The sequence below is a fragment of the Seriola lalandi genome, unplaced genomic scaffold, assembly GCF_002814215.2.
Source record: "Seriola lalandi dorsalis isolate HSWRI2012SDOR001 ecotype SW California unplaced genomic scaffold, Sedor1 jcf7180002054763, whole genome shotgun sequence".
Classification (NCBI taxonomy): domain Eukaryota; kingdom Metazoa; phylum Chordata; class Actinopteri; order Carangiformes; family Carangidae; genus Seriola; species Seriola lalandi.
In genome coordinates this window covers 197,091-221,462 of record NW_019525316.1, presented here as the reverse complement: position 1 = coordinate 221,462, position 24,372 = coordinate 197,091, and the positions used below count along the sequence as shown (strand labels likewise).

The following is a 24,372-nucleotide window of genomic DNA, read 5'->3' as shown; positions in this document are numbered from 1 at the left end:
GCCCCTGTGACAGCCAGCGTCTGTCCTGGTGAAGTGTCCTTAAGCAAGACACTGAATCCAGATAAGCTCCAGCCCTGGTGCTCGGTGAGCTGCGCCTGACCTTTGACCTCCCGGAGGAGAGAAAAGAGAACTGTCCCCGGGGGGAGGTTCATAGTAATTGCATAAACACACACACTGGTCGTCCCGGAGAGAATCAAACCACAATCAAAAAAAGGCTTTAAAAACAAAATGTTACAACCATCATTTTACTTCCACATCACTTCCTGTTCAGATAAATATCAAAAATGGCAGAAGAACTCATCTTACGTCACCCGAACCCCTCCGGATCACATCTCCTCCTCTCCTCTCTCGACTCGAGACAAATCTACTGAAACCTACGTCTAAAAACACACTCCCCTTTTCCTCAACAGGGTTACCATCGATGCACTGTGGTCTCGCCTCCTATGGAAATCACACCACGTTAAATGTCTTAAATATTAATGTAAAATAAACCCAAACGTAGCATATAACTGCATGGTAAGAATATTTCTGAAAGAAGGCTGATTATAAAATATTAATTCTAATTAAGCACCGTCTACACTTTAATGTAAAGCATAGACAAAAGATTTTATCATCACCTGAAGCCATTTCTCTTCTCCAGACTTGACTCTGGGATGAACTCGCTGAACTTCAAGAAGCAAGGGAAAACTGGAGGCAACCAACAAATCACCACATAGAGGAACAAAGACATACACTTCATTTATGTGTCACTGTGAAGCCTGGAAGGACACATTTCACTCTTATTAATAAGGGAGGGTGGGTGCTTCAAAGTCTGAACCAAATGACATTTCCATTCCTAAAGCCATTAGCACAGCTAACAACCTCAGAACAAGGACATGCAGTTCACCAAAGACCGACAGAAGATAGTTAAGAAACTGAAACGGGATTATTCAAACATTATAGACCACAGAAACCCAACTTTTAAATCAGCTCCTATAATTTTCCTAATCTTCACAGTTCATGAAAAGCAGTAGAGAGGCAGACTTACTCAAGGAACTTCTGCTTCTCCTGAACTCTAGTTCAGAGAGTTTATAGAGCGGGCCTGTGTAGATGTGACTAAGTGTCACATGGTCCGTCACTAAAAACAAGGAGAGTTTTGTTTGCTGGAAGACAAACAAACTGGAAAACAACAATTAGATTGCAACTACCACCACCAACCCACGTCTCCGATGCAATACCCCCTCCCCAACATATACGCTTTATTAGCAGGAAAACTAAATTGGGGACATGGTGTGTTTTGCACAAAAGTGTGACATCTTCATCCGCATGAGACAGTGAGACTGCACACGTTCCCACTGTGACCGTGTTAATATCCCTGATTCAGGCTCCCTGCGGTGATGCTGTCCTCTCCGGCTGGCACTGCAAGTTGTTTATCCAGGAGAAGAAAGAATCTAGAACAAGTCACATTTTTTTCCCTCTTCTTTAATCACAGCTCGGTGTCCTCGGGCCACACACACACACACACACACACACACACACACACACACACACGCGCGCACACGCAGGCACACACTCACACACACAGTATCTTCTGGCAGTAGTTCAACATGAAAGGATGAAAGAAGCTTGTTGCTGAAAACAAGTCCTAAAAAAACAGCCATAACCAGGATGTAGTTACACACAGCTGAGGTGGGAGGATGTAGACTGATGTACGAGAATGTGTTTTGGCGTTTGTGGTCGTTTTGTTGTGCCTCCCAGCAAAGCTTTCCAGCAGTATGTTGTTGAAGTTCAACCTGCTGAGACTAACTGATTTTGTGCCTGCATAGCAGCAAACTTTGGAATAAAACTGTCAAATTACATATGGCTGAACCTTTCACCTGCGAGCACCCCCCCCCCCCCCCCCCCCCCAGTTTCTCCAAACTTCATCTCATTGTAATGCCTCTCATCTCCCTCTTCCTCTTCCTCGACTCCCTGCAGCTCTTTGTCATGTGGTGGCGTCTCCTCTCGTCTTGCTGATTCTGCTTCTCTCTCATTTTTTCTTCTCTCGATATGCCACCTCCACTGATCAGCCCTCGTCTCATACTTTTCACTCTGCTTTTCCTTACTCACTAAAGTGACATAATGAATTTTAGCTTGTTACTTCCTCAAGATGCTGCAGGATACAAACTCACTTTCTACTCTCCGACAAATCAGAGTACGCTGCTTTGGCTTAAAGTCTCTAAATGAAGTGGAAACATCTCGTCTTCGACATGCCAGCTTTTCAGAAACTCTGTTCGAGACTCTGCTTGAACTCTTAATGTTTTAATTTATCTGACTTCTCCTGCTAAATACTGCTGAAGGGAAATATTACAGCAGAACGTTATGCACATGGCTGATTAAACTCTCGCCCTTAATGGTTAGCAGACGTCTTAGATCATCTCCTTCTGAGAGCAAGGCAGATAAAGAGTGACAGGAAAATTGAAAATGACAAGACAGCAAAGCAAAATGATGCAATAGTCAGCCAATGGGAGATTTATCCACGTCCATTAAGTCATACACTTTTAGTCGAACATATGATCTGTCCTTCACCTGCTACACAATCTGAGCAATGCTGGCCAGGGTGAGTGACTGAGAGAGGAAGGTGGATGATGGTGGATGATGTCCCCGGACCAGTTTTCTACAATTTCCTACGAGTCTGCCAACATAAACAAAGACAGGAGCTTAGGTGTAAAACCACTTTAAGCCACCATCCACACTGGAGTTAAGACAGGACGCTTTCTCTCTGACGTTGAGCAGGCAGATAAGACACACTGATGAGAACAGTCACTGGAAGATGGCTTTGACTTGCACGCACACACACACGACACTGCAGTGCATTTTCCCACACATGCAGAGGAAGACATTAGTCTTCATGCTTGTGTTTGTAAAAGCTCCTTTAGTGGTCTCTCCAGTGCACAGACAAAGTACAGGGACAGGTCGTCACAATCAGAGCTGTTGTTAACCTCCTCCTGGTCAGATCAGGAATATATTCACATACATCAAACTAAATACTCAAGCTCCACAAAGTAGTGAAACAACAGGACTTTCTTTCAAGGCTGTAAGAGATCACATTTAAAGACGTCTTTTCTGTTCCACTTGCAACTAATTCCTCCAGAGGAAATAAATCAATCAGTTATTTAGAATACAAGTATCTTTCCATAACCTGCTCATCTTAGTTGGCTGGAAGGGCACATTTGTCTACACACAAATGTAAACTACAGTACTCCCAAAGAAAAAGAAAGAGGAGAAAATACATCTATGCAGATTTTCTTCAAGTCTTCAAGTTGCTCAGTCTACCAGCCCTGGATGAAAAAACACACAGTACGGCTCTCTGTCTGTCTGACATCTAATAAGGCATGACAGAGGGAGAAAGTTATCCAAAACATCACAGAAGTATCAGAAGTGTGTCAGACAGACAGACAGACACAGACAGACACAGACACACACACACACACACACACACACAGACACACAGAAGCCCCTGCTGATGCATGGCTTTAGGAGATGCCTGCTCTGCTTCAAACACGTGGAGCAGCTCATTAGGCTGCTGTGTAACTTTAAAATAACGTCAGTCCATAATAAAACCTCTGAACTAGAGAGAAAGAGGAGAGAGAGAGAGAGAGAGAGAGAGAGAGAGAGAGAGAGAGAGAAGGGGAGAGGACAACAAAGATGGGAGTGGGGCTGTTTGTAAAATCCACAAGACTTCAACCCTGAAAGCCCCTTCAACTTCACTCGCTCGAGAGTTCAGACTGCACTGAGCAAACTGTGACAAGTCGCACCAGGGTGTGTGTGTGTGTGTGTGTGTGTGTGTGTGTGTGTGAATGCATGTGTGTGAGTCTGTGTGTGCACACCAGAGAGAGGGAGAGAGACAGAGAGAGAGAGAGTGGGGGAGAGAGACAGAGAGAGAGAGTGGGGGAGAGAGAGAGAGAGACAGAGAGAGAGAGTGGGGGAGAGAGGGAGAGAGACAGGCTCAGGGGGTGTAAGACGGCTCAATGGAGCAATTGTGTGTGCTGGCCCCCTTCCCAAAACCCCATCTGCATCCTACACACACACACACACACACACACACACACAAAAACACATGCAAAGACAGACACACACACACACACACACACACACACACAAATTCCCAACACACACACACACACAGCAAAAATGTAACTGATCACTCTCAGTTCCTGTGTTCTTGTTCAACGCCGGCTGAGGTTGGTGACGTCTGAATCAGCCAAATGAAGATGTGCAATAAGTGAGTTAACTCTCTCAACCTGCCGTCCAGAAACAAGCTAGAGAACTGGTAAACATTCATCACATCGCAGCACAAGCATTTAGGATGGATCATACGTATCCACTATCTCCTGTAGACCTGTTGCTCTTACAAAGGAGTTTTTGCTGGAAACACACAATTCTGTATCTTCCACTATTTTGTCGTTTATTGGATGAGAAATGTCATGTGACTTAACACAAGTAAGCACAAAAATCTGCAGAATGGAACATCTTTCCCAGAGGAAACATCAAGCTTTAAACATTTGAGCTGTCTGCTGCAGTGATTATCCACAGCTTCAGGTCAGACAGGGAGGAACACTGGCTACACAAGCAGAGTATATTTTCACTGAAGGTAAAACAATTAGTTGCAACTTTTCTGATAATCGAGTCATTGTTTAAGCCATTTTTCAGGCCAAACGTTTCACAGTTGCAGCTTCCTGTAAGGATTCACAGATGTTCTTTGATTAATGTCAGAGTAAATCTTTGAGTACAGGATTGTTAGAGCAGATTAATTGTCTGACATTTTACAGATCAAACGATGAATTAATTAATGATTTTTTTCCCTTTTATTTTTGCCTTTTATTGCCGCAACAATATGCAGGAAGTCAGGAAGTGATGTAGTAAAGAAAGTGGTTAGGTGGTGGTGGGGACGAAGGGATGAGTCTGCAAAACACAGGACTTTGACACAGAAGACTGCTGTTCATTTCCTCTATAAAACCAACAGTCATCATTGTTTTTTAGTTTTTTTATCTAAGACCGTTCCACAACCTTAACCGCATGTTTATTATGGTAACCATGACGAAGACGGTTCCCTAACCTTAAGGAAGAATTTATTTGAACCCAAACCATGATATTTTCCTAAGGCTAACCAGTTAGCCTTTGTGCCTAAAATTAACCGAACTGTGACCGTTCCACAACCTTAACTGTGTGTTTATTATTGTAACCATGACAACACAGGTCCCGTACGCATTAATATTTTGCATGAAATTCTGCATAAACATTACCAAATTCCACCAAGTCTTATTTTCTCATCTATGAGATAATGCAAATTGCCTGCTATCAGCCCACATGGTGAACGCTCACGTATCAGTACGGAGAGGAAACACACAGTGGTGACATTGTCTTTGACTCATTAATGACACTCGTCAACTGTACTCCTTTTAGGTTGACCTGCTGCCGTCCTGCCGTCAGTGACGCTTCAACAGACACAATAAACAGAGCTTGGTTTCGTGGTGTCTGTTACATCTATTGTTGTAGCACTGTAGTGATGCCATAGTGAAGACACACACACACACACACACACACACACACACACACACACACACACACACACACAGGTCTTTTATGTTCAGTCAGAGGGGTCAGAGACAGGACCGCTTGTGTTTCTGTGCAGAAGCACATGAAAGCGCAGGAGAGTGCAGCTGAATTCACGGTTGTTGACAGAAGCGCTGAGGAGATCTGTGAGAGTGAGAAACAAGAGTGGGGAAGAAAGGGGGATGGGACACAGCCCAGTGAGCCTTCACTGTTATCATGTAAAACTATGTGGTTTTCATCCTTCTTGCTGCATTTAAAGATGCTCCTTTATGTGCTGGTGGAGTCGCACTCAAGAGAGTCCGACAATCATCAGTCTAAAAAACAAAAATGTTAAATTTCAGTTTCTGAAATCTTTTGTCAGATTTTCACGTGGCGGTAATGATTATTCAGCATTGTGAAAGCTGCTTATTCCCCGCTGTTAGTCGGCGGGAGTTTGAGAATTAATTTGAACAAATGACTCCTGATAATGGGCAAGTTCAGATTCAATTTTCAGAAAGGAGGGAAGGCGCTGCTGGAGACACCGAAAGAGGGAAAACAAGACGAGGCAAGAGGGGAGAAGGAGAGAGGAGGAGCAGGAGAGAAATGTCGGGAGTGTGAGGGTGAAAGATGAAGCAGGGAGGGAGATGGAGTGAAGTGCTGAATCATCTAAGTGTGTCAGCAGAGGCAAAAAGTAGGTCAGGGTGGCGGGGTGCAAATGGTGGGGAAGTTAGAATCCCCAATGCACTTGTACAAACTCTTTCATCAACCACTTGCTTCCTCTCTTTTCTTTCCCTGCACCCCGCTTTTCCTCCCTGCCTTCTTTGATACCCCCCTCCTCCTCCTCCCTGCTAACAGTAAAGGATTGTCCCTCCTCGCCCACAGGGGTGGTCTGTGATTACTTCCACCAAAAATGTTCCTGCTTGCCTTAAGACAACCTGGATGATGGGAAGTGCTTTCATTCAATTGTTTATTATATGAAAATTATGGTGATTTGTGAAAATTACATCTCCTGGTGTTTTTTCAAAGAGAATAATGACGGGGTGTGCACTAAAAAAAACAAGGCAGAAAGATTAGAATTGCAAATAGCTTTGACAAGATGTGGATAGATTTACAATAAGACCTCCAAACGACACTGAGGTCATCAATGTTACAGGACTGATAGCCACTGAAATCACAACACAGCACGTGTTACCTCATACCACAGGAGTGAGTGTGTGTATGTATGTGTGTGTGTGTGTGTGTGTGTGTGTGTGTGTGTGTGTGTTTTTTTTGGATGGAACGGGAAAGAGCTTTAAGTCTATAAATATTTTCTTTCCCATACAAGGAGAAAGGTTTTCTGAAAGGAGGGTGAGAGGAGGGTGTGGTTTTTCATGAATGGGTATCACATATGGATGTGAGCAGTAGTGGTGTGTAATACATGTAAGTTGCTGTGAGTGTGTGTGTGTGTGTGTGTGTGTGTGTGTGTGTGTGTGTGTGTGTGTGTGTGTGTGTGTTGAGGCTGAACCAAAGCCAAGATTTACGCCACGAGTTTCCTCTACATGACTATGTTATACGTGTGTTGCATCACTAATGCACCATGACCAAATGTTGAAATATGCACATATAACCTTTGGTCTACATTTAAAAAAAAAAAAAACTCTCCATACACTTAATTACGTCTTATAATCATCAGTTGCTAAATAAAGCACACATGCAAGAGCTTGATTCCTACTCCCACTGTACTAATGGATGTCAACACACTCCTGTTTGCACATAAACCAAGCTCGTTCTATGCCTGGCACCAATGACATCCTGTAAAAGCACCACAGGAGACTTTCTATCATTACATAGAGCTAGTACACAATGCTATAGATCAGCAGGTCCAGTAGAAGTTATTCCAACAATAATGCACAGTATGGGTGACAAGATCGAGACTTGAACTCAAATAAAATTCAGCCAGAGTCCTTCAGTTATCCCTCTCTCAGCAACACTGCTATATCACAGTCGCTCACTCATCAAAGGGGCAGCGCAGGGATTTACTGTTGCACTTGCGATAAGTTTGAGGGACTCACAAGAGACAGATGGAAGAAAAACAATGGTCAAATCAAAGCAGTGGAGACTGAGATACCCTGACTTATACTTCCTAATTTGGGTAAAGCTATAAAAACACTGGATCCTACACTTCCCATGATTCAACACAAAAGTTTCTTTTGTTATACACCCTTTCCGTCTGGCAGACACCCACGTCTTTAATGCTTTGTAACTCTGGCTTTCTCTCCGAGCCTGATCTGAGATAACCCTGACAACACTGACAAAACTCCACTGGAGCGGAAGAAGCCATTATACAACTGTTTTACAGTAGTGCTGCCCACAACGAGTGAACTGAGCTCTGTGTGTTTGATGGATTGCTCGCACGTCACACTATTGATTGTAAATACTAGTGTTGTGTGTTAAATGGCACTTGTAGTCCCTTTTTCCCAATAGGCCCACTTTGATGTGTGTGTGTGTCATGTTTATGTGTGTGTGTTACAACACTGCCTCAGTCATCATCTCAGCTCGTATTACGTTAGAATTCCCAGACGTGCTCATCAGGTCAGATCATCCAGTAACAGAAGGGGAGCAGATGTTAAACTTTTAATGAAGGCTAATTACACACTCTTGTTCTGCAACTTTTCTGGCACAAAGAAATATTTCTTTTGTAATGGGATACAGGCCCTGCGAAACAAACTGCCGCGCTCATCATGCGGCTCCGCCAGAGAGATGCGTCTCATTTTGAATTATGACCAATAGTTTCATTAATCTGACAGTGACATGTTACAGGTATTTATCAACCTATTTTTACAAACTGGTCTGACAGTGTATGGGGTGTGTCCTGGTTTCAGGGTGTTCTCTACACACTTGTATTAAGTTACCATAAATAATTGGCTGATGGCTCATCACAAAAGGCTGCTGAAAGAGTCCTTACTAGTATATCAAACCTGTGACAAGCAAACTGCAAGTAAAATGGACAACCATGCACACACAGATCAACTGCAACACAACTGGTACTCTGAGAAAGGCCAGGCTATTGACACCCAAAGTGTAAATCCATCTGCATAACTGATGAACACTGTGCATCTCCTGTTCATCTGTCAGGTTATGAAAGAGTAATACTCAACAATGTAAATCAAAAGCATTGGATCTGTCTTCTTTCCCCCCGTCCAAACTGTGCCAGTACAGGAGTACATACGCTCCAAAAAAGGGGCAGCAGATATAGACATACTATACTACACTGGGTGTGTCCACATACAGATGTGGGCACGCAATGTGGTCACGTTGTCTGCAAAGGTCCGCATATAGCCCAAAATGTTTGACTTGGTGGACCCGTGCAGACATGGGAAAATGACAAATTTAAGCTTTTGCAATGAGTAAAGTATAATTTAAGCCTGAGTGTGAGGATTGTTAGCTACATGTTTCCTTTCAGTCAGCAGTGATATACTTTTTAAAAATGTTTTACACTTGACTTTTAATTATCTCCAGCAGAGTATAATGTGTTATTCTTTTATTACTTAATCACATTTAATGTCATATCGTGTCATGTTTTTTCTTGACCGTCATCATTTTGATCATCACTGAGAAATTTGAACTGAAATCTATCTACAACAATACAGCTGTATTGTATGTATACAGTCGTAACTGAAATCTTGCCACAACGTGTCATAACAAACACACAGACCAGGTCGCAGTGAATATACATTTACTTTCGGCACCACATTCGACAGCAGTACAATAACTAAGTTTGATTTCATTTCTAGCATGCTGCTGTTTTCGGAAACGTGAGAACTGTGAGTAATAGAGTGTGAGAGCTCAGTTATCTGCCAACAACAGAAACAGAAACAACCCAGCCAGAATACAAATTCTATGGTGCCACAATTTATCTCGGTCCTGAAAGTGTAATTTCATTTAGCTGTGTTCATACATTTTTATCAGTCAGCTGACATGAGCCATGCATACGGCCATCTCTGCTTGCTGTTTATGGCTGCAGATCCCTGTGCTGCTGTAGTTACACTCTGTTGGGTAATTCATTCATAGGCAGGATGGGACAGTGAACCCTGACCTATGAGGACATCACACACTCTGCAGCTGCCATGTTGTTAATGGATGGCAGCAGAAGGAAGAGTGACGATGGAGGCTGAGGTGAGATGCAGTGTGTCAGGAACAAACAAAGCTGACAGACAGCAGACGGTACTGTTATAATCAAACAGTCTATGTATTCGCAAGTAGGGAGGGCAACGCGTACACATCGTCTAGAAGTCTAACATACTGTACTACTATTCCTTCGCAAAGTCGGCTCCAGCTGTACCTGCGTCAGCAGCAGACTTGGCCTCGTCTCCAACATGACGTTAGGCTCCAGAGCATAATGACATGCAGCAGAGAGGGTGTGAAAAAAACACTATTTCAAACCAATCCAAGCTAAGGTGTTAGATGGTTTTAGCTATTCTTAGACTGTCTTCATGGGGTCTGACACAATCACATCTGCTCCACCCCCACCGAGCTGAAAGTACAGATAAATCAAACCTACCTTTTAAGGCAGAAATGCACAGAGATGCAAAAAAAGCCATGAGGCCCTGCTGGCCCCAAGACCTCATGATATCCTGTTACTCTCTTTATGTCTGTGGTTTCTAAAACTGTGGGTTAGGGCCCCAAAGTGGGTCACAAACCCTGTATCTGGTGGATCTGTACATGACAGGAATACTGCTTTTTCATTATTGTGTTTTCATAATTGGGTCCCTGGGTGACCAACTGAATTTCTGCCCTACTTATAAAACAAGAAACAAGATAAATAAAAAAATAAAAAACAAATAGCACGAGAAAGCAAGTATGCATGGGAACAGAGAAATGTGCTTGTGAAAGGAACACAAAAAAGCATATAAGCAGGGGAGAAACAATATATAGTAGGAAAAGAGGAGGTGGGAGAGAGGAATGGAAAAAAGTGCATTACCATATGGCCTGTTGGAGAGACGGAGAAACAGGCAAGTTTAAAGTAAATACAGCCTGAGTCAGGGGAACAAGCATTTTATCAGCTGGGGCTAGATAGCTAATTAGGCTAATGCTAGCTCCAGGAGTTGGCTGAAAACACAGTCCCCAGCTCGCTTTTTAATGTTCCCAGCTGACTGGTTTTAACAGTTAAGTTCATGTAATACTTTCTGCATCCACGAGGGTCCGTGTACCCACCAATTTGTTTTTGTTGACTGGCTACCGCTACACTACAATGGCACCAACTGCTGATACACTCCTCCAAGAGGACCCCAAGCAGACTAGAAAGAAGTATAATGAGAACAACCACACATCCATGGTGTCCATAGCTTCCGCAAGCGAGTATAATGGAGGCCTTAAAGGGGTCTTAAATGATCATGTGATAGCAAGCTACAAGAGCAGATTGTTCACAACAACAGCAATGTTGTTGTACTGCAGTGTAAAGCTATTAAGTTCTAGTTTTATAAGTATGATAAAGAAAAATGTTAAAAAAAACAAATAAAAAAATAATTTCAATTTTATTTTTATCTTAAATAATATTAACCCTGTATTTTAGCTGCTTAGCTTACATGACTTATGCTTTATCCCTTATATTTTCAAACAGTGCGTTTTCACTTGAAAATGCTTGTAAATTAGCACTAACTAATGTGTTCTGCAAACATAACTCTCAGACGCAGAGTTTGGGTGGGGTTGCTTGAGTGTGAACTTCACTAAAACCATGCAGGAAAGAGCTGCAAACATTATCGCATAAACTCTGATAAAGTAGCACCAGGCACTGTCAATGATTCTAATCCTCAGTCAAGAAGTGTCTGGGTCGAAACTCTGAACTTTTTTTTTTGGCGGCATCAAAGAGCGATGCAGGATATAAACTCTGTCTTGTCTCAAAATGACCCAACTACAAAACCAACTATGGTGTAAATAGAGATGGGTGATGTAAGCGAGGGCGGTGCATAAAGTGGTTAACTGATCATGCTAACTTTGTAGCTTACCTTAGAGCAGACAAACGCACCATTTACTCCATTTCTTATAATTTAATGTACGATCCGTACAGGGAACCTCAGTCAGTTCCCTTGACAAATAATGCCACTACAGCAAAGAAGTCAGGCTAAAATACGTTTCAGTATTTGCCACTAAGCTACAAACTGCTTGTTGGCAGCATTGGTATTCCTGACTGGAACTGATGGGTACAGCTGCTTATTTGGAGTAACAAAGAATTTCCTACCATAAATCACTGTACATGAACTCATACAATTACAACTGGCACAGGCTGTATAGTCCTCCGGCAGCAGAACTAGTCTGGCATTGCAGGAACCCTGTTACACATAAACCTCTGCTGATTGGCACTTTGGAAAGAGTTTATGTTAAAATGGAGGGTTAATGTAAAACAGAGGCATACTTTACTGTTATGTTAAATGTGTTAATGCATGTGTCTATTTTTACGGAACAGGCCAAGCAAGGTTCCCGACACCAGAGGAATATGCCATACAGTAGCAGTCTGTCCTAAATCTGCTGACGTGTCCCTGAGAAGAGAGACGAGCCCACAGGAAAAGCTGGCAAAATGAGAGTACATGCTGTGGTCACACACACACACACACACACAGACACACACACACAGACACACACACACACACACACACACACACACACACACACACACAAAGGCTCTCTATTAATTTTATCCAGTTCTATCAATTGTGTCGTGACTCTTCATACACTCATATACACATTAAGCTCTGAAAGGATGTAAATCGCTGCTTTAGTTTCCAGTGATGGGTTTGACTTTAGACAGTCAGTAAGTGTTTCAAACAGCTTGACAGCCACCTGTTTCATCAGCCATTCGCTCTGATTCTTCCTCATTTTAAACAAGAAAAAGACGGTTGAGCTGAGTCAACACCTCTGCTTCCTGAAACCCATTTCAACAGACTGCAAGAAAAGACACTTTACAAGCTTCTTCTTTACTAGTACTGGCCAGTAAAATTACAAACTTAACTGTGGATTTTGGACTTTTTATGGGTGTTTGTGTGTAGTAGTGCGTTCATTTCAGTCGTGCAGCAATGTGCCTGACAGGGTTATGAGGGTGGAGAGGTCACAGGGAGTAGCAGTGAAGTAAGGGTCCATGTCATGTATGTAGATAAAGGGTTTAAATTTAGTTTAATCAATATATTCCATTTGGTTGCACAATATCTGCATCTTCTTCCTGCACAGCTGTTGACAATGTTGCAAAATGACAAGAAAGAAAACTTTGCTCATTTTTTCCGACAGGCTGAAGTTTATGATTAATAGCACCAAATAACAAAGGGCCGAGGAGTCAGGCCAAGTTTGTGCAGCCTTCAATCGCACTTGCATCAATGAAAAACCAGGACTAACTGAAACTAAGACTTAAACAGTCATAAGACAATATAAGCATAAAGAATCAATGTAAGAAACATCTGAAAGACAAAGTGCATCACATATATCTGGGGCACTATGAGTGATTTTAGTGGATGTGTCTCACAGGATAACTGCAACAAATACCAGTTTGTTATTGAATGGCCATGATGAGATGCAGGGTGAGAAACTAACACCTCCCACCAGACCAGTGTTAAAACATCTATCTACCCACTACTTTGGCAGATAGCCAGACATTATTTTAAATTTTTTTACTTAAGCTACTGAGTTTCATCACAGAGGGGATTTTTCTGTGCTGCATGTCTAATGGGCTGGCCCTGGTCCATACCTTCTCTCTACAGTGTTAACTGATTGATTAATGCGAGAGAAGCCATCACTGCATAATATTTCAGTATTATCTTCAATGAATCGTGTTGTTATGAAATAATACTTAACATCTGAAATAAATTTGAGAATATCATTTCTTGCAATGATCATTGTATTTCGATATTTGACTTGATTTTCCATGTCAGCAGATGTCATTACATATCAAAGCAATTTCTTACGACTATCTACTACGATTTTAATTTTTCACCCAGCCCAGAGAGAAATGTCAAAACATACTGTTCAGAAAAGAAAGATTAAACAAAGATTTGCTCTTCATTCGAGGTCGAGGCCAACGCACAAAGTCGGCAACAGGATTCTGTGACCTGAATGTGACAGATCTGTACACGTCTACTGTGAATGTTTCTGGAGGAGGATGAGGTGGTTGGCCAGGATGCCTGTTTGCATGTGCCTCAATCCGCTCTGCGTTATATTTGCTTCGTTAATCGGCAATAACAAAAAGCTAAGAGCGGGGCAGATGGAGCATCCAGACAGAGATTTTGTATCATTCAAAAAAACAGGTTGAGCTAAAAAAAACCCTATGCAGAACTGATACATGTCATGGTGCAGGCTGTAAGTCTTCTGGATTTTTAAATATGTGAAAGATAAAAACATAAAGCCATATCAACTTCACAATATAGCTCACGCACCTTTACTCTTGACAGGCCAGTCATCAGTGGCAAAAGTACAGCTCAACTTTTCTCCTGATTTAAAAAAAAGAATAATATAAAAATATATTCAAATTGTGAATTCATGTAAAAGAATAAAAGATTTGATCATTTATTCTCAAAAATTGTGCACATCATTTTCATTATTCCAGTCACACATAAAACAGAGTACATCACCTCCACTAAAGTCTTATCAAAGCCCAGTGCAAGTGACTGGAAGAGCACCGACTAAATTACACAGGGGGTTGCTGCAATTAGATGTATAATACATGTCATTTGTTTGGCGATTTGAATGTCCTTGCCGCAAATAGGGCAGTCAAAACACCATGACCACCTCCACTCCATATCAGGCCTATTTAAATATTTCAGCCTGATAACAGGAACACAGATTACGGCTGGCCCGACTGTGAAGCTCTGCACACGTCAACTTCAATGTTGTGATGCAGCTACAATAGTTTTCTCAGTAACAAATAGAATAAAAGGAGGGCTGCTCTGTTTTCTCTTCGTGTTTGAATGAAAATGCAGTTCTTTGAAATGCTCTTGTCTCAGTACTGATCCCATGAACAATGGATATGTCTTCATCCCTTTCAACTTTTCCATGAATACCCGTCGTCTGCCAGGGAACAAAATCTTCATAAGAAGAAAATAATCCAGTTTACAGCACACGCACAGATGCAGCATGCTCTTGTGTTTAAGCACAAGGAACCTAATAATGATCGAGAGAGGTGGGTATAAAAGAGAGAAAGACAGAATAAAATTAAAGTAAGTACAAACTGGAGCTCACTTTGCCACAGATCAGCATGTTGTGAAACCACCTGCTAGCAGTAGGATGACAGTTAGATATCAAAGGTTATGAACTGTGCTTTTAAACGTCTACCTAAACTATCCGTCTTCTTTATTGCCGATGTTTCAGTCTATATTTCCTGTTATCTCCACAGCTGTCAATCATTTGGTTTCAAGGCTGGTAGATCAGAACCCACTCCTTCTGACTGGCGGAAGTGAAATCTACCAGACCTGACACAACCCACGTTCTCCTGTTTTGAATCCAGACACTCTTTTTCCCATCGTCACATCATTTTCTAACTTTCCATCGTCAGTCTCTCATTCTTTTGTCCTTTTTCTTTCTTTTTTTCCGAATTGATTTATATCTGCTCACTAAGCCTGGCTTCCTTAGTTACTGTTGCTAGGCCTGTTGAGCTTCATGTTCTCCACAAATATGCACAAGCATGACAGTGGTAAGATCTGTGCTTCAGCGTTGGTATTTGTGGCAAAAAAAGGCTTTGAGGATGATGACTAACGTTATCTTGGATAATAAGTTTGGCTGGGTTTGCTGAAGCATAAACTTTCCTAAATTCAATGAAGAGCGGCACAGGGCAGCTAAGGTTAGCCTAAACTCTGATATAGCATTGAGGACTGGGATCCAGACAGTGGCAAAAACTAGTGAAACTGTAAACAGTTCAATAACTTTCAATAATGAAAATAATCATTAGTTGAAGCACTAGCTGGATTACTACTGTGTCGTTTAACCGGCTCCTTACAGTTTAGTCCATCGATTTCGAGAGGCTAACAAAAACAAGGCTGTCCAAACTCTTTAAGTTCTGAGTATCGCTCTTTCTACATCCCCACGCATGTGGTTACTAAGCTACAATTGGGCAATCTCTGTTTGGGGGAGGAGTTTAGTGACAGATGAAACAGTAGGAAAAGTTTCCCTCCTCCCACGCGTACTTTGAGCAAGGCACTCCCTCACCCCAACCATCAGCAGGGTGGCTCTACTGGAACAACACCGTCTCTCTCCTGGGACTCCCAGCTGTGAATTTGTGTGACTCTAAAGTGACTGTGAAGCTGTTCCCTGGTTCAAAAGAAGATTTTCATTTAACCATACCCTCAGAAAATAAACCCTTAAAAACAGCAGTGACACGATTTCTTCTTTGGTAACTCTACTTACTCTATGAATCAGTCGAACATCTGTCGGGAGCAACACGCACACAGAGTCAATACTTCCAAACAAAAACTCTATGTCTGAGAAAGATTCAGTATCTGGGGATCCCCAGCTTCATTTAAGCCTTTTATTGATTCAGTGTTTGCTCCAGAACCGCATTTAGTTAGTAACAAGGGATCTGCCTGCTGTCTAAAATTACATTTTATTCTGGCATTACAAACATATTGACCTGCTGAGGCCTCAAGGGGTTTCAAAGCCACAGGTCTATTAGCTACATGACTGTGCTGTAGTTACACAACAGCAAGAACTCACACACATGCAATCAGTATAATGAGTAAAGCTCTGTGTGTGTGTGTGTGTGTGTGTGTGTGTGTGTGTGTGTGTGTGTGTGTGTGTGTGTGTGTGTGTGTGAAGAAGGATGCATATACAAACAAGACGTACATTACAGACACATGAGGGTGACAGCAGACAGTGCAGAGATCAGCATCCACCTTGTCCTGCACTGCACACCAGATAACAGGCCAAAGACAAAGCATGCTCCAATCTACACCCATAATGCAACATCCTCATCTTCCTTCACTGAACTGCTCCATTTTTCAACATGCTTGAAAAATACATCATACATCAACATGCTCTGCTTTTACAACAGCAAAATGCTTTGAGCCACTGAAGTCTCGCTGCCTATGATGAGAGACAGATGTATTGATAAAGCCAAAGTTTGAGACATGCATGGACAGGCAGAGGCTGAGCGCCTAGAGCTTCAGATAACAGACAGCAACTTTCACTCATGAGTTCTGGACCAGCCAGCGTTACAAACTCTCTGAATCCCTACGGAGACTGTTCATTTCTGCTCCTCTCCTCTCTTCAGTTTGCTGGAGGAAAATCACCAGACTCACTTCTGAATCCTCTGCCACCGACTAGAAACTAATCCAAACCTCTGGCTAATAACAACACACTGAGAAATAGTTGCAATTCAACACTGTGATCCACCTTTGGGTAAGAACCGAGCTGAGACACAATGTGTCAGGAACAAACAAAGCTGACAGACATATCAGCTGTGGACCAATGTATGGACGAGTGGAACTGGCATGAGTGGCATTTATTTTCCTTGCCGCTATTCTTTGTCAAACTGAATTTAAGGATATTATTTCATTAAATCTGTTCTGACCTGTATTGTTATAAGAGAGACATGTGTGTGACATGGGTCGAGGAGGAACACATCTCATCTGAGCAGGAAAAAAAAAACACTCACACTGCTCACTGCTTTGATAAATCCAATTACCGCCTATCTAGAGCTTGACTCAAACAGCTGATAACTTTCTTAATCAAGTCTGTGTTTGTTGGTCTTTCCTGTGCTTCATTGCTCCTTTATCTTCCTCTCTAGCTCCCCTCTCACACCACTGATTAGCAGGAAAAGTAGACTTAAAAGAGGGACACTGGCTTCTCAAGAGCCGACAGGAAAAACCCTCTGAGGTTTGTCCAACAAGGAAGACTTTAATGGGGCATCCTGGTGAGGCGCAGGCTCATGGTTGCAACATTATCCTCCTGTGTACAACAATGCACTTAGAGATACGTGGGTCTGTATGGAGTCCAGCTGCCAAAGTTTCCTGTCATTTCACATGCTTACTGTGTACTGTGTGTGGTAAAGGAGAAGAGGGGAAACTTCAACTATACATTATGTAATTACATAAAAAAGGAGTGGATTCTTCACAGTTATCATCATAAAAATGTAGAAAGGTATTTTCAATTTCCAACTGATGCCAGGGGACTGAAAGTATGAATGGTTTCAAGAGAAACTGTGAGCCTTTGCTGCAAAGATTTAAAGCATGTCAATGAATTTATAAATGATCCATATTTCTAGAGTATCATGTGAAAGAATTTCATATTTTTACACTGCAAGTCAGTGGAACTAGTAAACCTCAGAGATGCTCCTGAACACTCGCTGCATCACTGTGAAAACTAATTAAAGCAAGACAAACTTTTCAACTCCAACTAATGCATCTCGAGATTCATGACCAGATATGAAGATATGAGATGTGAGGAACACTTTTCAGTCCTTATTCTATTGCCTTACCAAAAAAGATTACAAAGGAATTTGTCAGAAATGGCAACGTTCATTTTTGCACAGGAACAGATGATAGCTTACAGGCACTGATACTGTGCTCAAGAAGTGTCTCTGAACTGGCATACAGACTCCAACAAGAGGGACATTCTCCCAAATGGGATACTTTTGAACAGATAATGCTATTTGGAGAGCGCTTTGATCTTAAGAGCCACAGTATCATGGGTGTGTGTGTGTGTGTGTGTGTGTGTGTGTGTGTGTGTGTGTGTGTGTGTGTGTGTGTGTGTGTGTGACAGAACTAATTCCTCTGGCAGGGACACTGTCCTTCAGAGTATTCACAACTGGGAATTTGAATTAGCTACCATAATAGTGAGAGTCCAGCTCACGCTGGCAAGCTCCGAGCTGCTTCTGAATTCACCACAGTGCTTGTGAACAGAGATGACTTGTCTGATTTTCTTTGCCCCACTAAACACTAGGTAAGTCAATCTTATCTCAAGTATGGCTAATGAATGAATGAACATGCAAACTTGTGATCACACTTTGAACATAACTCCCAAAGGGGAGTATTTGTCCATATTTTCAAACCTTTCAACATTGTAACGTAATTAGATTCACATCCTTTCTAATTCTCCTATCTTTTGCCATGGGAATAAACGAGATGAAAAGGAACAACGGGGAACCACTGTGGAGCCCTTTACAGCATTATTAGGAGTTGATGGTGAGGGCACGCACACTGAAAGTGACAGTGCCACTAAAAAGTTTATAATAACTACTATCCCAGCTTCTCAAATATAGAGATTTGCCGTTTTTCTCTTTTTTATAACATTGTATTTTAGATATTTTTCTCATATTTTTCTCTCACATTTTATCGACTGAAGCATTAACTGGACAAAATTAGCTGCGAAAAAAAGTTAATTGCAGGCCTAAAAAGCACCAGCGCAACTAGTAACAAATTCAAGATTTTGCATTTCGGATGTATTTAAAAAGATGCAGAGAAGCAGCCTTGGAGGTGGATTAAAACCTTTGGTTTTGCATTAGTTTCATAGAGCCAAGATCCGGGAAATTTAGTCCACCTATGTTAAGCCTTGGGTGCTTTTGAAGTACGGCTACAAAGTTAGTTGCATGACGGCAGAGAGAAATTATTAAATGCCTTGTGTCTTTCAAAGCGGAGAAAGATGAGATGGGAAACAACACTTTGCTTATGCAGCACCACCTTTGTTTAAACACAGTAAATCTCTCTCTGTGTAAAAACCCCGGCCAGGTGCAGCCGATCATACAGGCTCCATATTAACACTGCCCACAACACAACTCCCGGGAAAGTTGCTTATCATGGAGTGTCACTTTGACCCTCTTAACAACCACACACACACACACACACACACACACACACACACACACACACACACACACACACACACATACACACACACACATACACACACACACTTATCAGCCTAATGGAAAAGTAAAAGGGCTGCTCTGGTTGACTGGAGCAAAGCAAACAAAGAGAGACAGATAGGACAAAATAAAAGACAGGTGGAATACACACAGGACCTGCACAAAAGCAAACACACACACACCCAAAAATAAGGAGGTTATAGAGGCAGTGTACTGTGCACACAACCCCCCACGCAGAACACTTCATACAGACACACAGCAGGATACACTGGCCTACATTAGCTCAGGCAAGACACAGACAGAGTTAACACAAGCTGGATGCTCCCCCAACACAAAATAGTGACTCTCTCTCTCCCTCCCTCCTTCGCTCTCACTCACTCACACAGAATATAGATATGTGTACACCAGCAACATTTCACACATGACATGCTATCACATGCACGGGCCTGGTATATTATGAATGGAATCCATGCCTCCACATACACCAAGCCAATCACATTGGCTATTTTCATTATTACTACTATTATACTACTACTGATGTTTCCGGAGTCCTGTCACATGACCCTAAAGATCTACCAGTTGAAGAAGATCCTGTAAACCAACTACATATTGTAAACTGATGAATATTGTGTTGTCAAGGCAACAACTCACACTTATTGTCCAGTTCATTAGGTACACTCAGCTGAAACTAACGCGGTCCAACACAACAGTCCTGTCCTCCCGTCACGAAGGTTATGATGTTCAGTTGTTGTTGAAACTGTTTGAGAGAAGTGTTGTTTCAACTGTATGATCATTTTGACGGCTGCAGGTTGTGATGCTGTTTAATTGTATTGTGTTATACTGACAGATGTTACAAACAGGGATGCAATTTACAATTATTTTGGTTATTGATTAATCTGTCAGGCATTTCTTGATTAATCTTTTTGTCTATAATTAAAAAAAAAAAAAATCAGAAAACAATGAAAAATACTTATGGCTGTTTGTTGAACCCAAAGATATTCAAATTACTACACGTTACAAAAAGGAAAAGCACATTTGAGAAGTTTGAAGCATCAAATGATTGGCATTGCTGCTTGAGAAATAACTTAACTGATGATCACATTTTCTGTCAATCGACTAATCGATTAATTGTTTCAGCTCTAGTTTTTAATATCTAGTATCTAGTCTTACTGATATAAATGGGACAGGTAAAATATTTAAAACATAAAGTTGAATCTCTAAAACAGTTTCAACACAAGCCTAACATTAGAGGATTTATTGCAGGGCTCTTGGATTGGGCTGAATTCGTTTGACTGTTTATCAAATAACAATGTTATATGTGTTTCTTATGTGACATCAGCTGACAGAAATCCTACACACCACAGCAGTGAATTAAAACTGGATCAAGGTTGTTCTCACAGTAGAAAAAACAGACAGATGTTTAAAGCCACCATTCATCCTGACAGCATGGTGTATCAGTGATTTAACCCGGTGTGTATCTGCACACTTCCTGATCTCTGCTCATTTCTGGGCGGCAGCAGCAGCAGCAGCTTATGCTGACGTGCTCTATAGGCTAAACACCCCCCACCACCCACCGACCCACCCCCGTGAGTCAGGCCAGCAGCCTAATATTAATAACAATCACTCTGAATGCTTTTCACCTTTATTCATTAACCGGCGCCGCCGCGATACAGTGGTTAACAGGCTGGCCGGTGTGGACGTGCTCCGCTCCCACTGCCACGGGTAGGCAATCACCGGCACAGCGGGAGGTCTGTGCACGCCGACCGGCCAGCCCCGCCACCCTGCTGCCCTTGTCTACACTCATCTCCACCAAATCAATGCCTGCCCACTGATACTAGCAGGCCCTTTATCACATTCCTCACAGCATCGGTGAAACCGCAAAACCGAGACCCAGAAAAAGAAGGGAAAGAGCCATTAACAGCGGCGAGTCTCCCCGCTCCATCTTCGCTTTGTCCTGGAAGGAAACATCCACACGGACCAGAGGACGGACCGTGTGGCCAGAAAAAGCAGTCGAGGAACGGGAAACCTACCTTTCGACTCAGCGCTGTCCCCGAGTAGAAGTAGTAGGCTATCCCCAGCACCCACAGCACCGCAAAACATAACAATATCCTCGATTTCCTCCGCATGACTGCCTGTTTTTTTTTCGCCCGCCTGCCTGTGTGTATCGTGGCTCGGCTCGGCTCGGCTCTAGTCTGGCTGTAGCGGCTCGTCCCGGTCGGCTGTGTCCGTGCAGGGCGCTTCGCCGTGCGGCTTCGGCAGGCTTCGTCAGTCGGTCAGGGGGAGCGGAGGGAGCAGGAAGCAGCCAGCCAACATCAGCGAGGTTAGAGGGCAAAGGCTAGCCGACTCTAATCCAATCAAACACCGGCTCACGCAGCCCTGGAGGAGGGCCGGGGCTGGCTGCAAATCGAGCTGTGCAGTGCCGTGCGGCTCCGTGCTAAAGCTGAGTACAGGGGTGGGGACAGCCCTGTAGGAAAGGATTGTTGTAAAATGTTAGTTATGTAGCTCTGAGGGCTGAGAGAGAGGCTCTGTGATCATCTAGCTCCATGATTTCAGTCCGTGTGGAGCTGCACGTGCTCCGAGCAGACACCGGGGGCGCCAGACACAGTTTGAACTGGGTTAAATGGGAGAAAACAAAAGCGTTTCCCCTTAATTTCTCTGGTTCTTCCTTGGCCTCATAAAGAACCAACCCAGAACATTTAAAGACACTGCGCGAAAGATTTTGAATATTTTAGTTTCCTTCCCCCTTCCTCCTTCTCCTGTCCTGAAGCTCAGTCCCGTGGTCGGCATGTTGCAAAAGAAAGTTATTCTGGTGAACACATCTGGGGCAATAATAGAAATCAGCCTAAGACTTTATCATTCTGTTCCGAACATAGTATAGTGTGTTGTATTTTATACATATTGGAAATAGTGATTACAGTTAAAGTGATCAGTCGATTAGTCGATTGACAGAAGCATCTGCAGCTATTTTGATAATCAAATCCTTCTTTACATCATTTTGAAGTAAAAATGCAAAAAACTCCTTTTCGGCTCAGTTGTGATGGTTTGCAGCTTTTCTTTGTCATATGTGGGAAATAAACCGAACATCGATAGTTGACCGGACAAATGGTCCATTTAGTAGCTGTTCTGGAGCTCTCGATCATATCGCACCATCTCTATTAGCAGATAGAGTCATGATGCTCACTCGTCCATGTCTCTCAGCACTTTGAGCACTTCTCATCAATGTTGGCTTTAAAATTTAGACCATAAGTTACTTCTCGGAAACAAGAGTTGACAAAACGATCTCACAACCACCATCTTTTGTTTTTACGACTGCAGACAAAACGAGTGATTTGATGACATTACCCTGTGGTTCCGGGAGAAGGTATGGGTGTTTTTCACAATTTGAATAATTCATCTAGAAAATAATGACATTAAATGTTAGTCAACAGTTTTAAGTAAAATGTCAAACCACACGTGACAATGACATACTATACAGTTGATGATGTGTCTTAATTATGAGGAAGAGAACACATAGTAATCAAAATTATGAAGAAGTTAGGTTGTGGTAACTGAAAATGTGGTTTTATAGTGATAGTCATGACGAAACAAAAACAAAGATTGCTAATCTGCTTCACCAGGACTGTGTGGGTTTAGATCGGTTTGATTGGCTTTTTCACGGGAACATGAGCAAACAACCCCACAACTTTCAGATGTTGTTAAATCGTAATTGGTGCAGAGAAAAGTGTGATAACACCTTTTTCAGGTCCACAGACTAAAAAAAAAACAAACAAAAAAGACTGTGACACTCTGTCATGAAAAACGAAAACGGTCCTTACTCTGGCATAAAGTCATATGTTTATGTGGGACCTCATTGCTTGTAGTAAGAAGCCGATTGAGAATAAAAGTGCTTTCGGGCCATTAAAAGCAGCAGAAATCTATAACATTCAGTAACTTCCACATAAAAGGAACATTTTGTGTCGCCTAATCTTGTAGTTTATGGATCATCTTTTGAAAACCTTTAAATATTCAGTGAGACGTTTTGGAGCAAGTCAACCTGCCATTGTTAAACCATTTGAAAGCACAGTTCAAATAGATTTTTCCACGGTCTGTAGCACTCAGATCGACTCTCTCTCTCAGCTGAAACACCTCTGACTAAACTAAAAGGTCCAGTTCATGTTCAGCTTGCTTCAGTCGGCCTCTGAAATCTTTCATTTTAATGGTGACAAAATGTGATTTTGACTGGAAAGCAAAGTGCCCTGCAGTCCAAGTAAAAAAAAAAAATGCTGTCAATACACACTTTGTGCTGTTCCTCAAAGAGTGTTCTAGTAGTATTACACACACACACACACACACACACACTTATTCATTGCTGCTACCACTACGGTGGTCTGAGGAGACACTCAGTGTGTTTATGTTACCCACAGTAGTGTTAGAGCATGGATGGATGGAAGTCAGAGAGAGAGAGAGAGAGAGAGAGGTGGAGGAGTAAGAAGCAGAGAGAAGCAGATGTGCAAATTTAGGTGCACAGAGGTAAAAGAGGTTTTCATCTTTTGCCCTTAGCCTTGGATGTCCTGAACAACTGTTATGAGGGTCTCAAATTACCCCTGAAGAGGATCAGTTAGGCTTTCAAGAATTCAACTCGTCTTCCAGAAATAGAGAGCAGAGGCAACAAGTCTGTCTATTGGCTGGGAACTTTTCAGCTGCAGGAGCTGTAAAGAGTTACTTTAAATGAAGTTAACGTGTGTTTCATTATATAAATGCTGTATATTATAGGTACATAATCAAAGATATCACTGCAATAATCTGAAATAAGTAGTGCCAATTATGGAGGTAATGGTACCAAAACATGACCAAATCAATAAACTGCCAACAGTGTCTTTCATTAAAATCCCCTTTTAATCAACTTTTTGGTAAATGATGGTTAATGTGCAGGTTTACTATCACTGTATAAATATGTAGCGTACACAGAAGTATTCTTAATAGAGCAGAGAAAAAACTGGTCACATGGTCTGAAGAAGCTGCGAGGC

General features: G+C 42.2%; 1 protein-coding gene across 2 annotated transcripts in view; it reads right to left on the bottom strand.

Annotated features, from left to right (window-relative positions):
• The window catches only part of galnt2 (UDP-N-acetyl-alpha-D-galactosamine:polypeptide N-acetylgalactosaminyltransferase 2), a 51,481-nt gene extending 29,584 nt beyond the window's left edge, over positions 1 to 21,897 (bottom strand). Inside the window, exon 1 of one of the 2 annotated variants that reach the window (XM_023424995.2) lies at positions 21,397 to 21,897. In XM_023424995.2, coding sequence (XP_023280763.1) covers positions 21,397 to 21,492 — 96 coding nt within the window. In that variant the 5' untranslated portion in view covers positions 21,493 to 21,897. The remainder of the gene's footprint in view (positions 1 to 21,396) is intronic. The other variant, XM_023424996.2, reaches the window with a different exon arrangement.
• Positions 21,898 to 24,372: the final 2,475 nt, after the last annotated feature.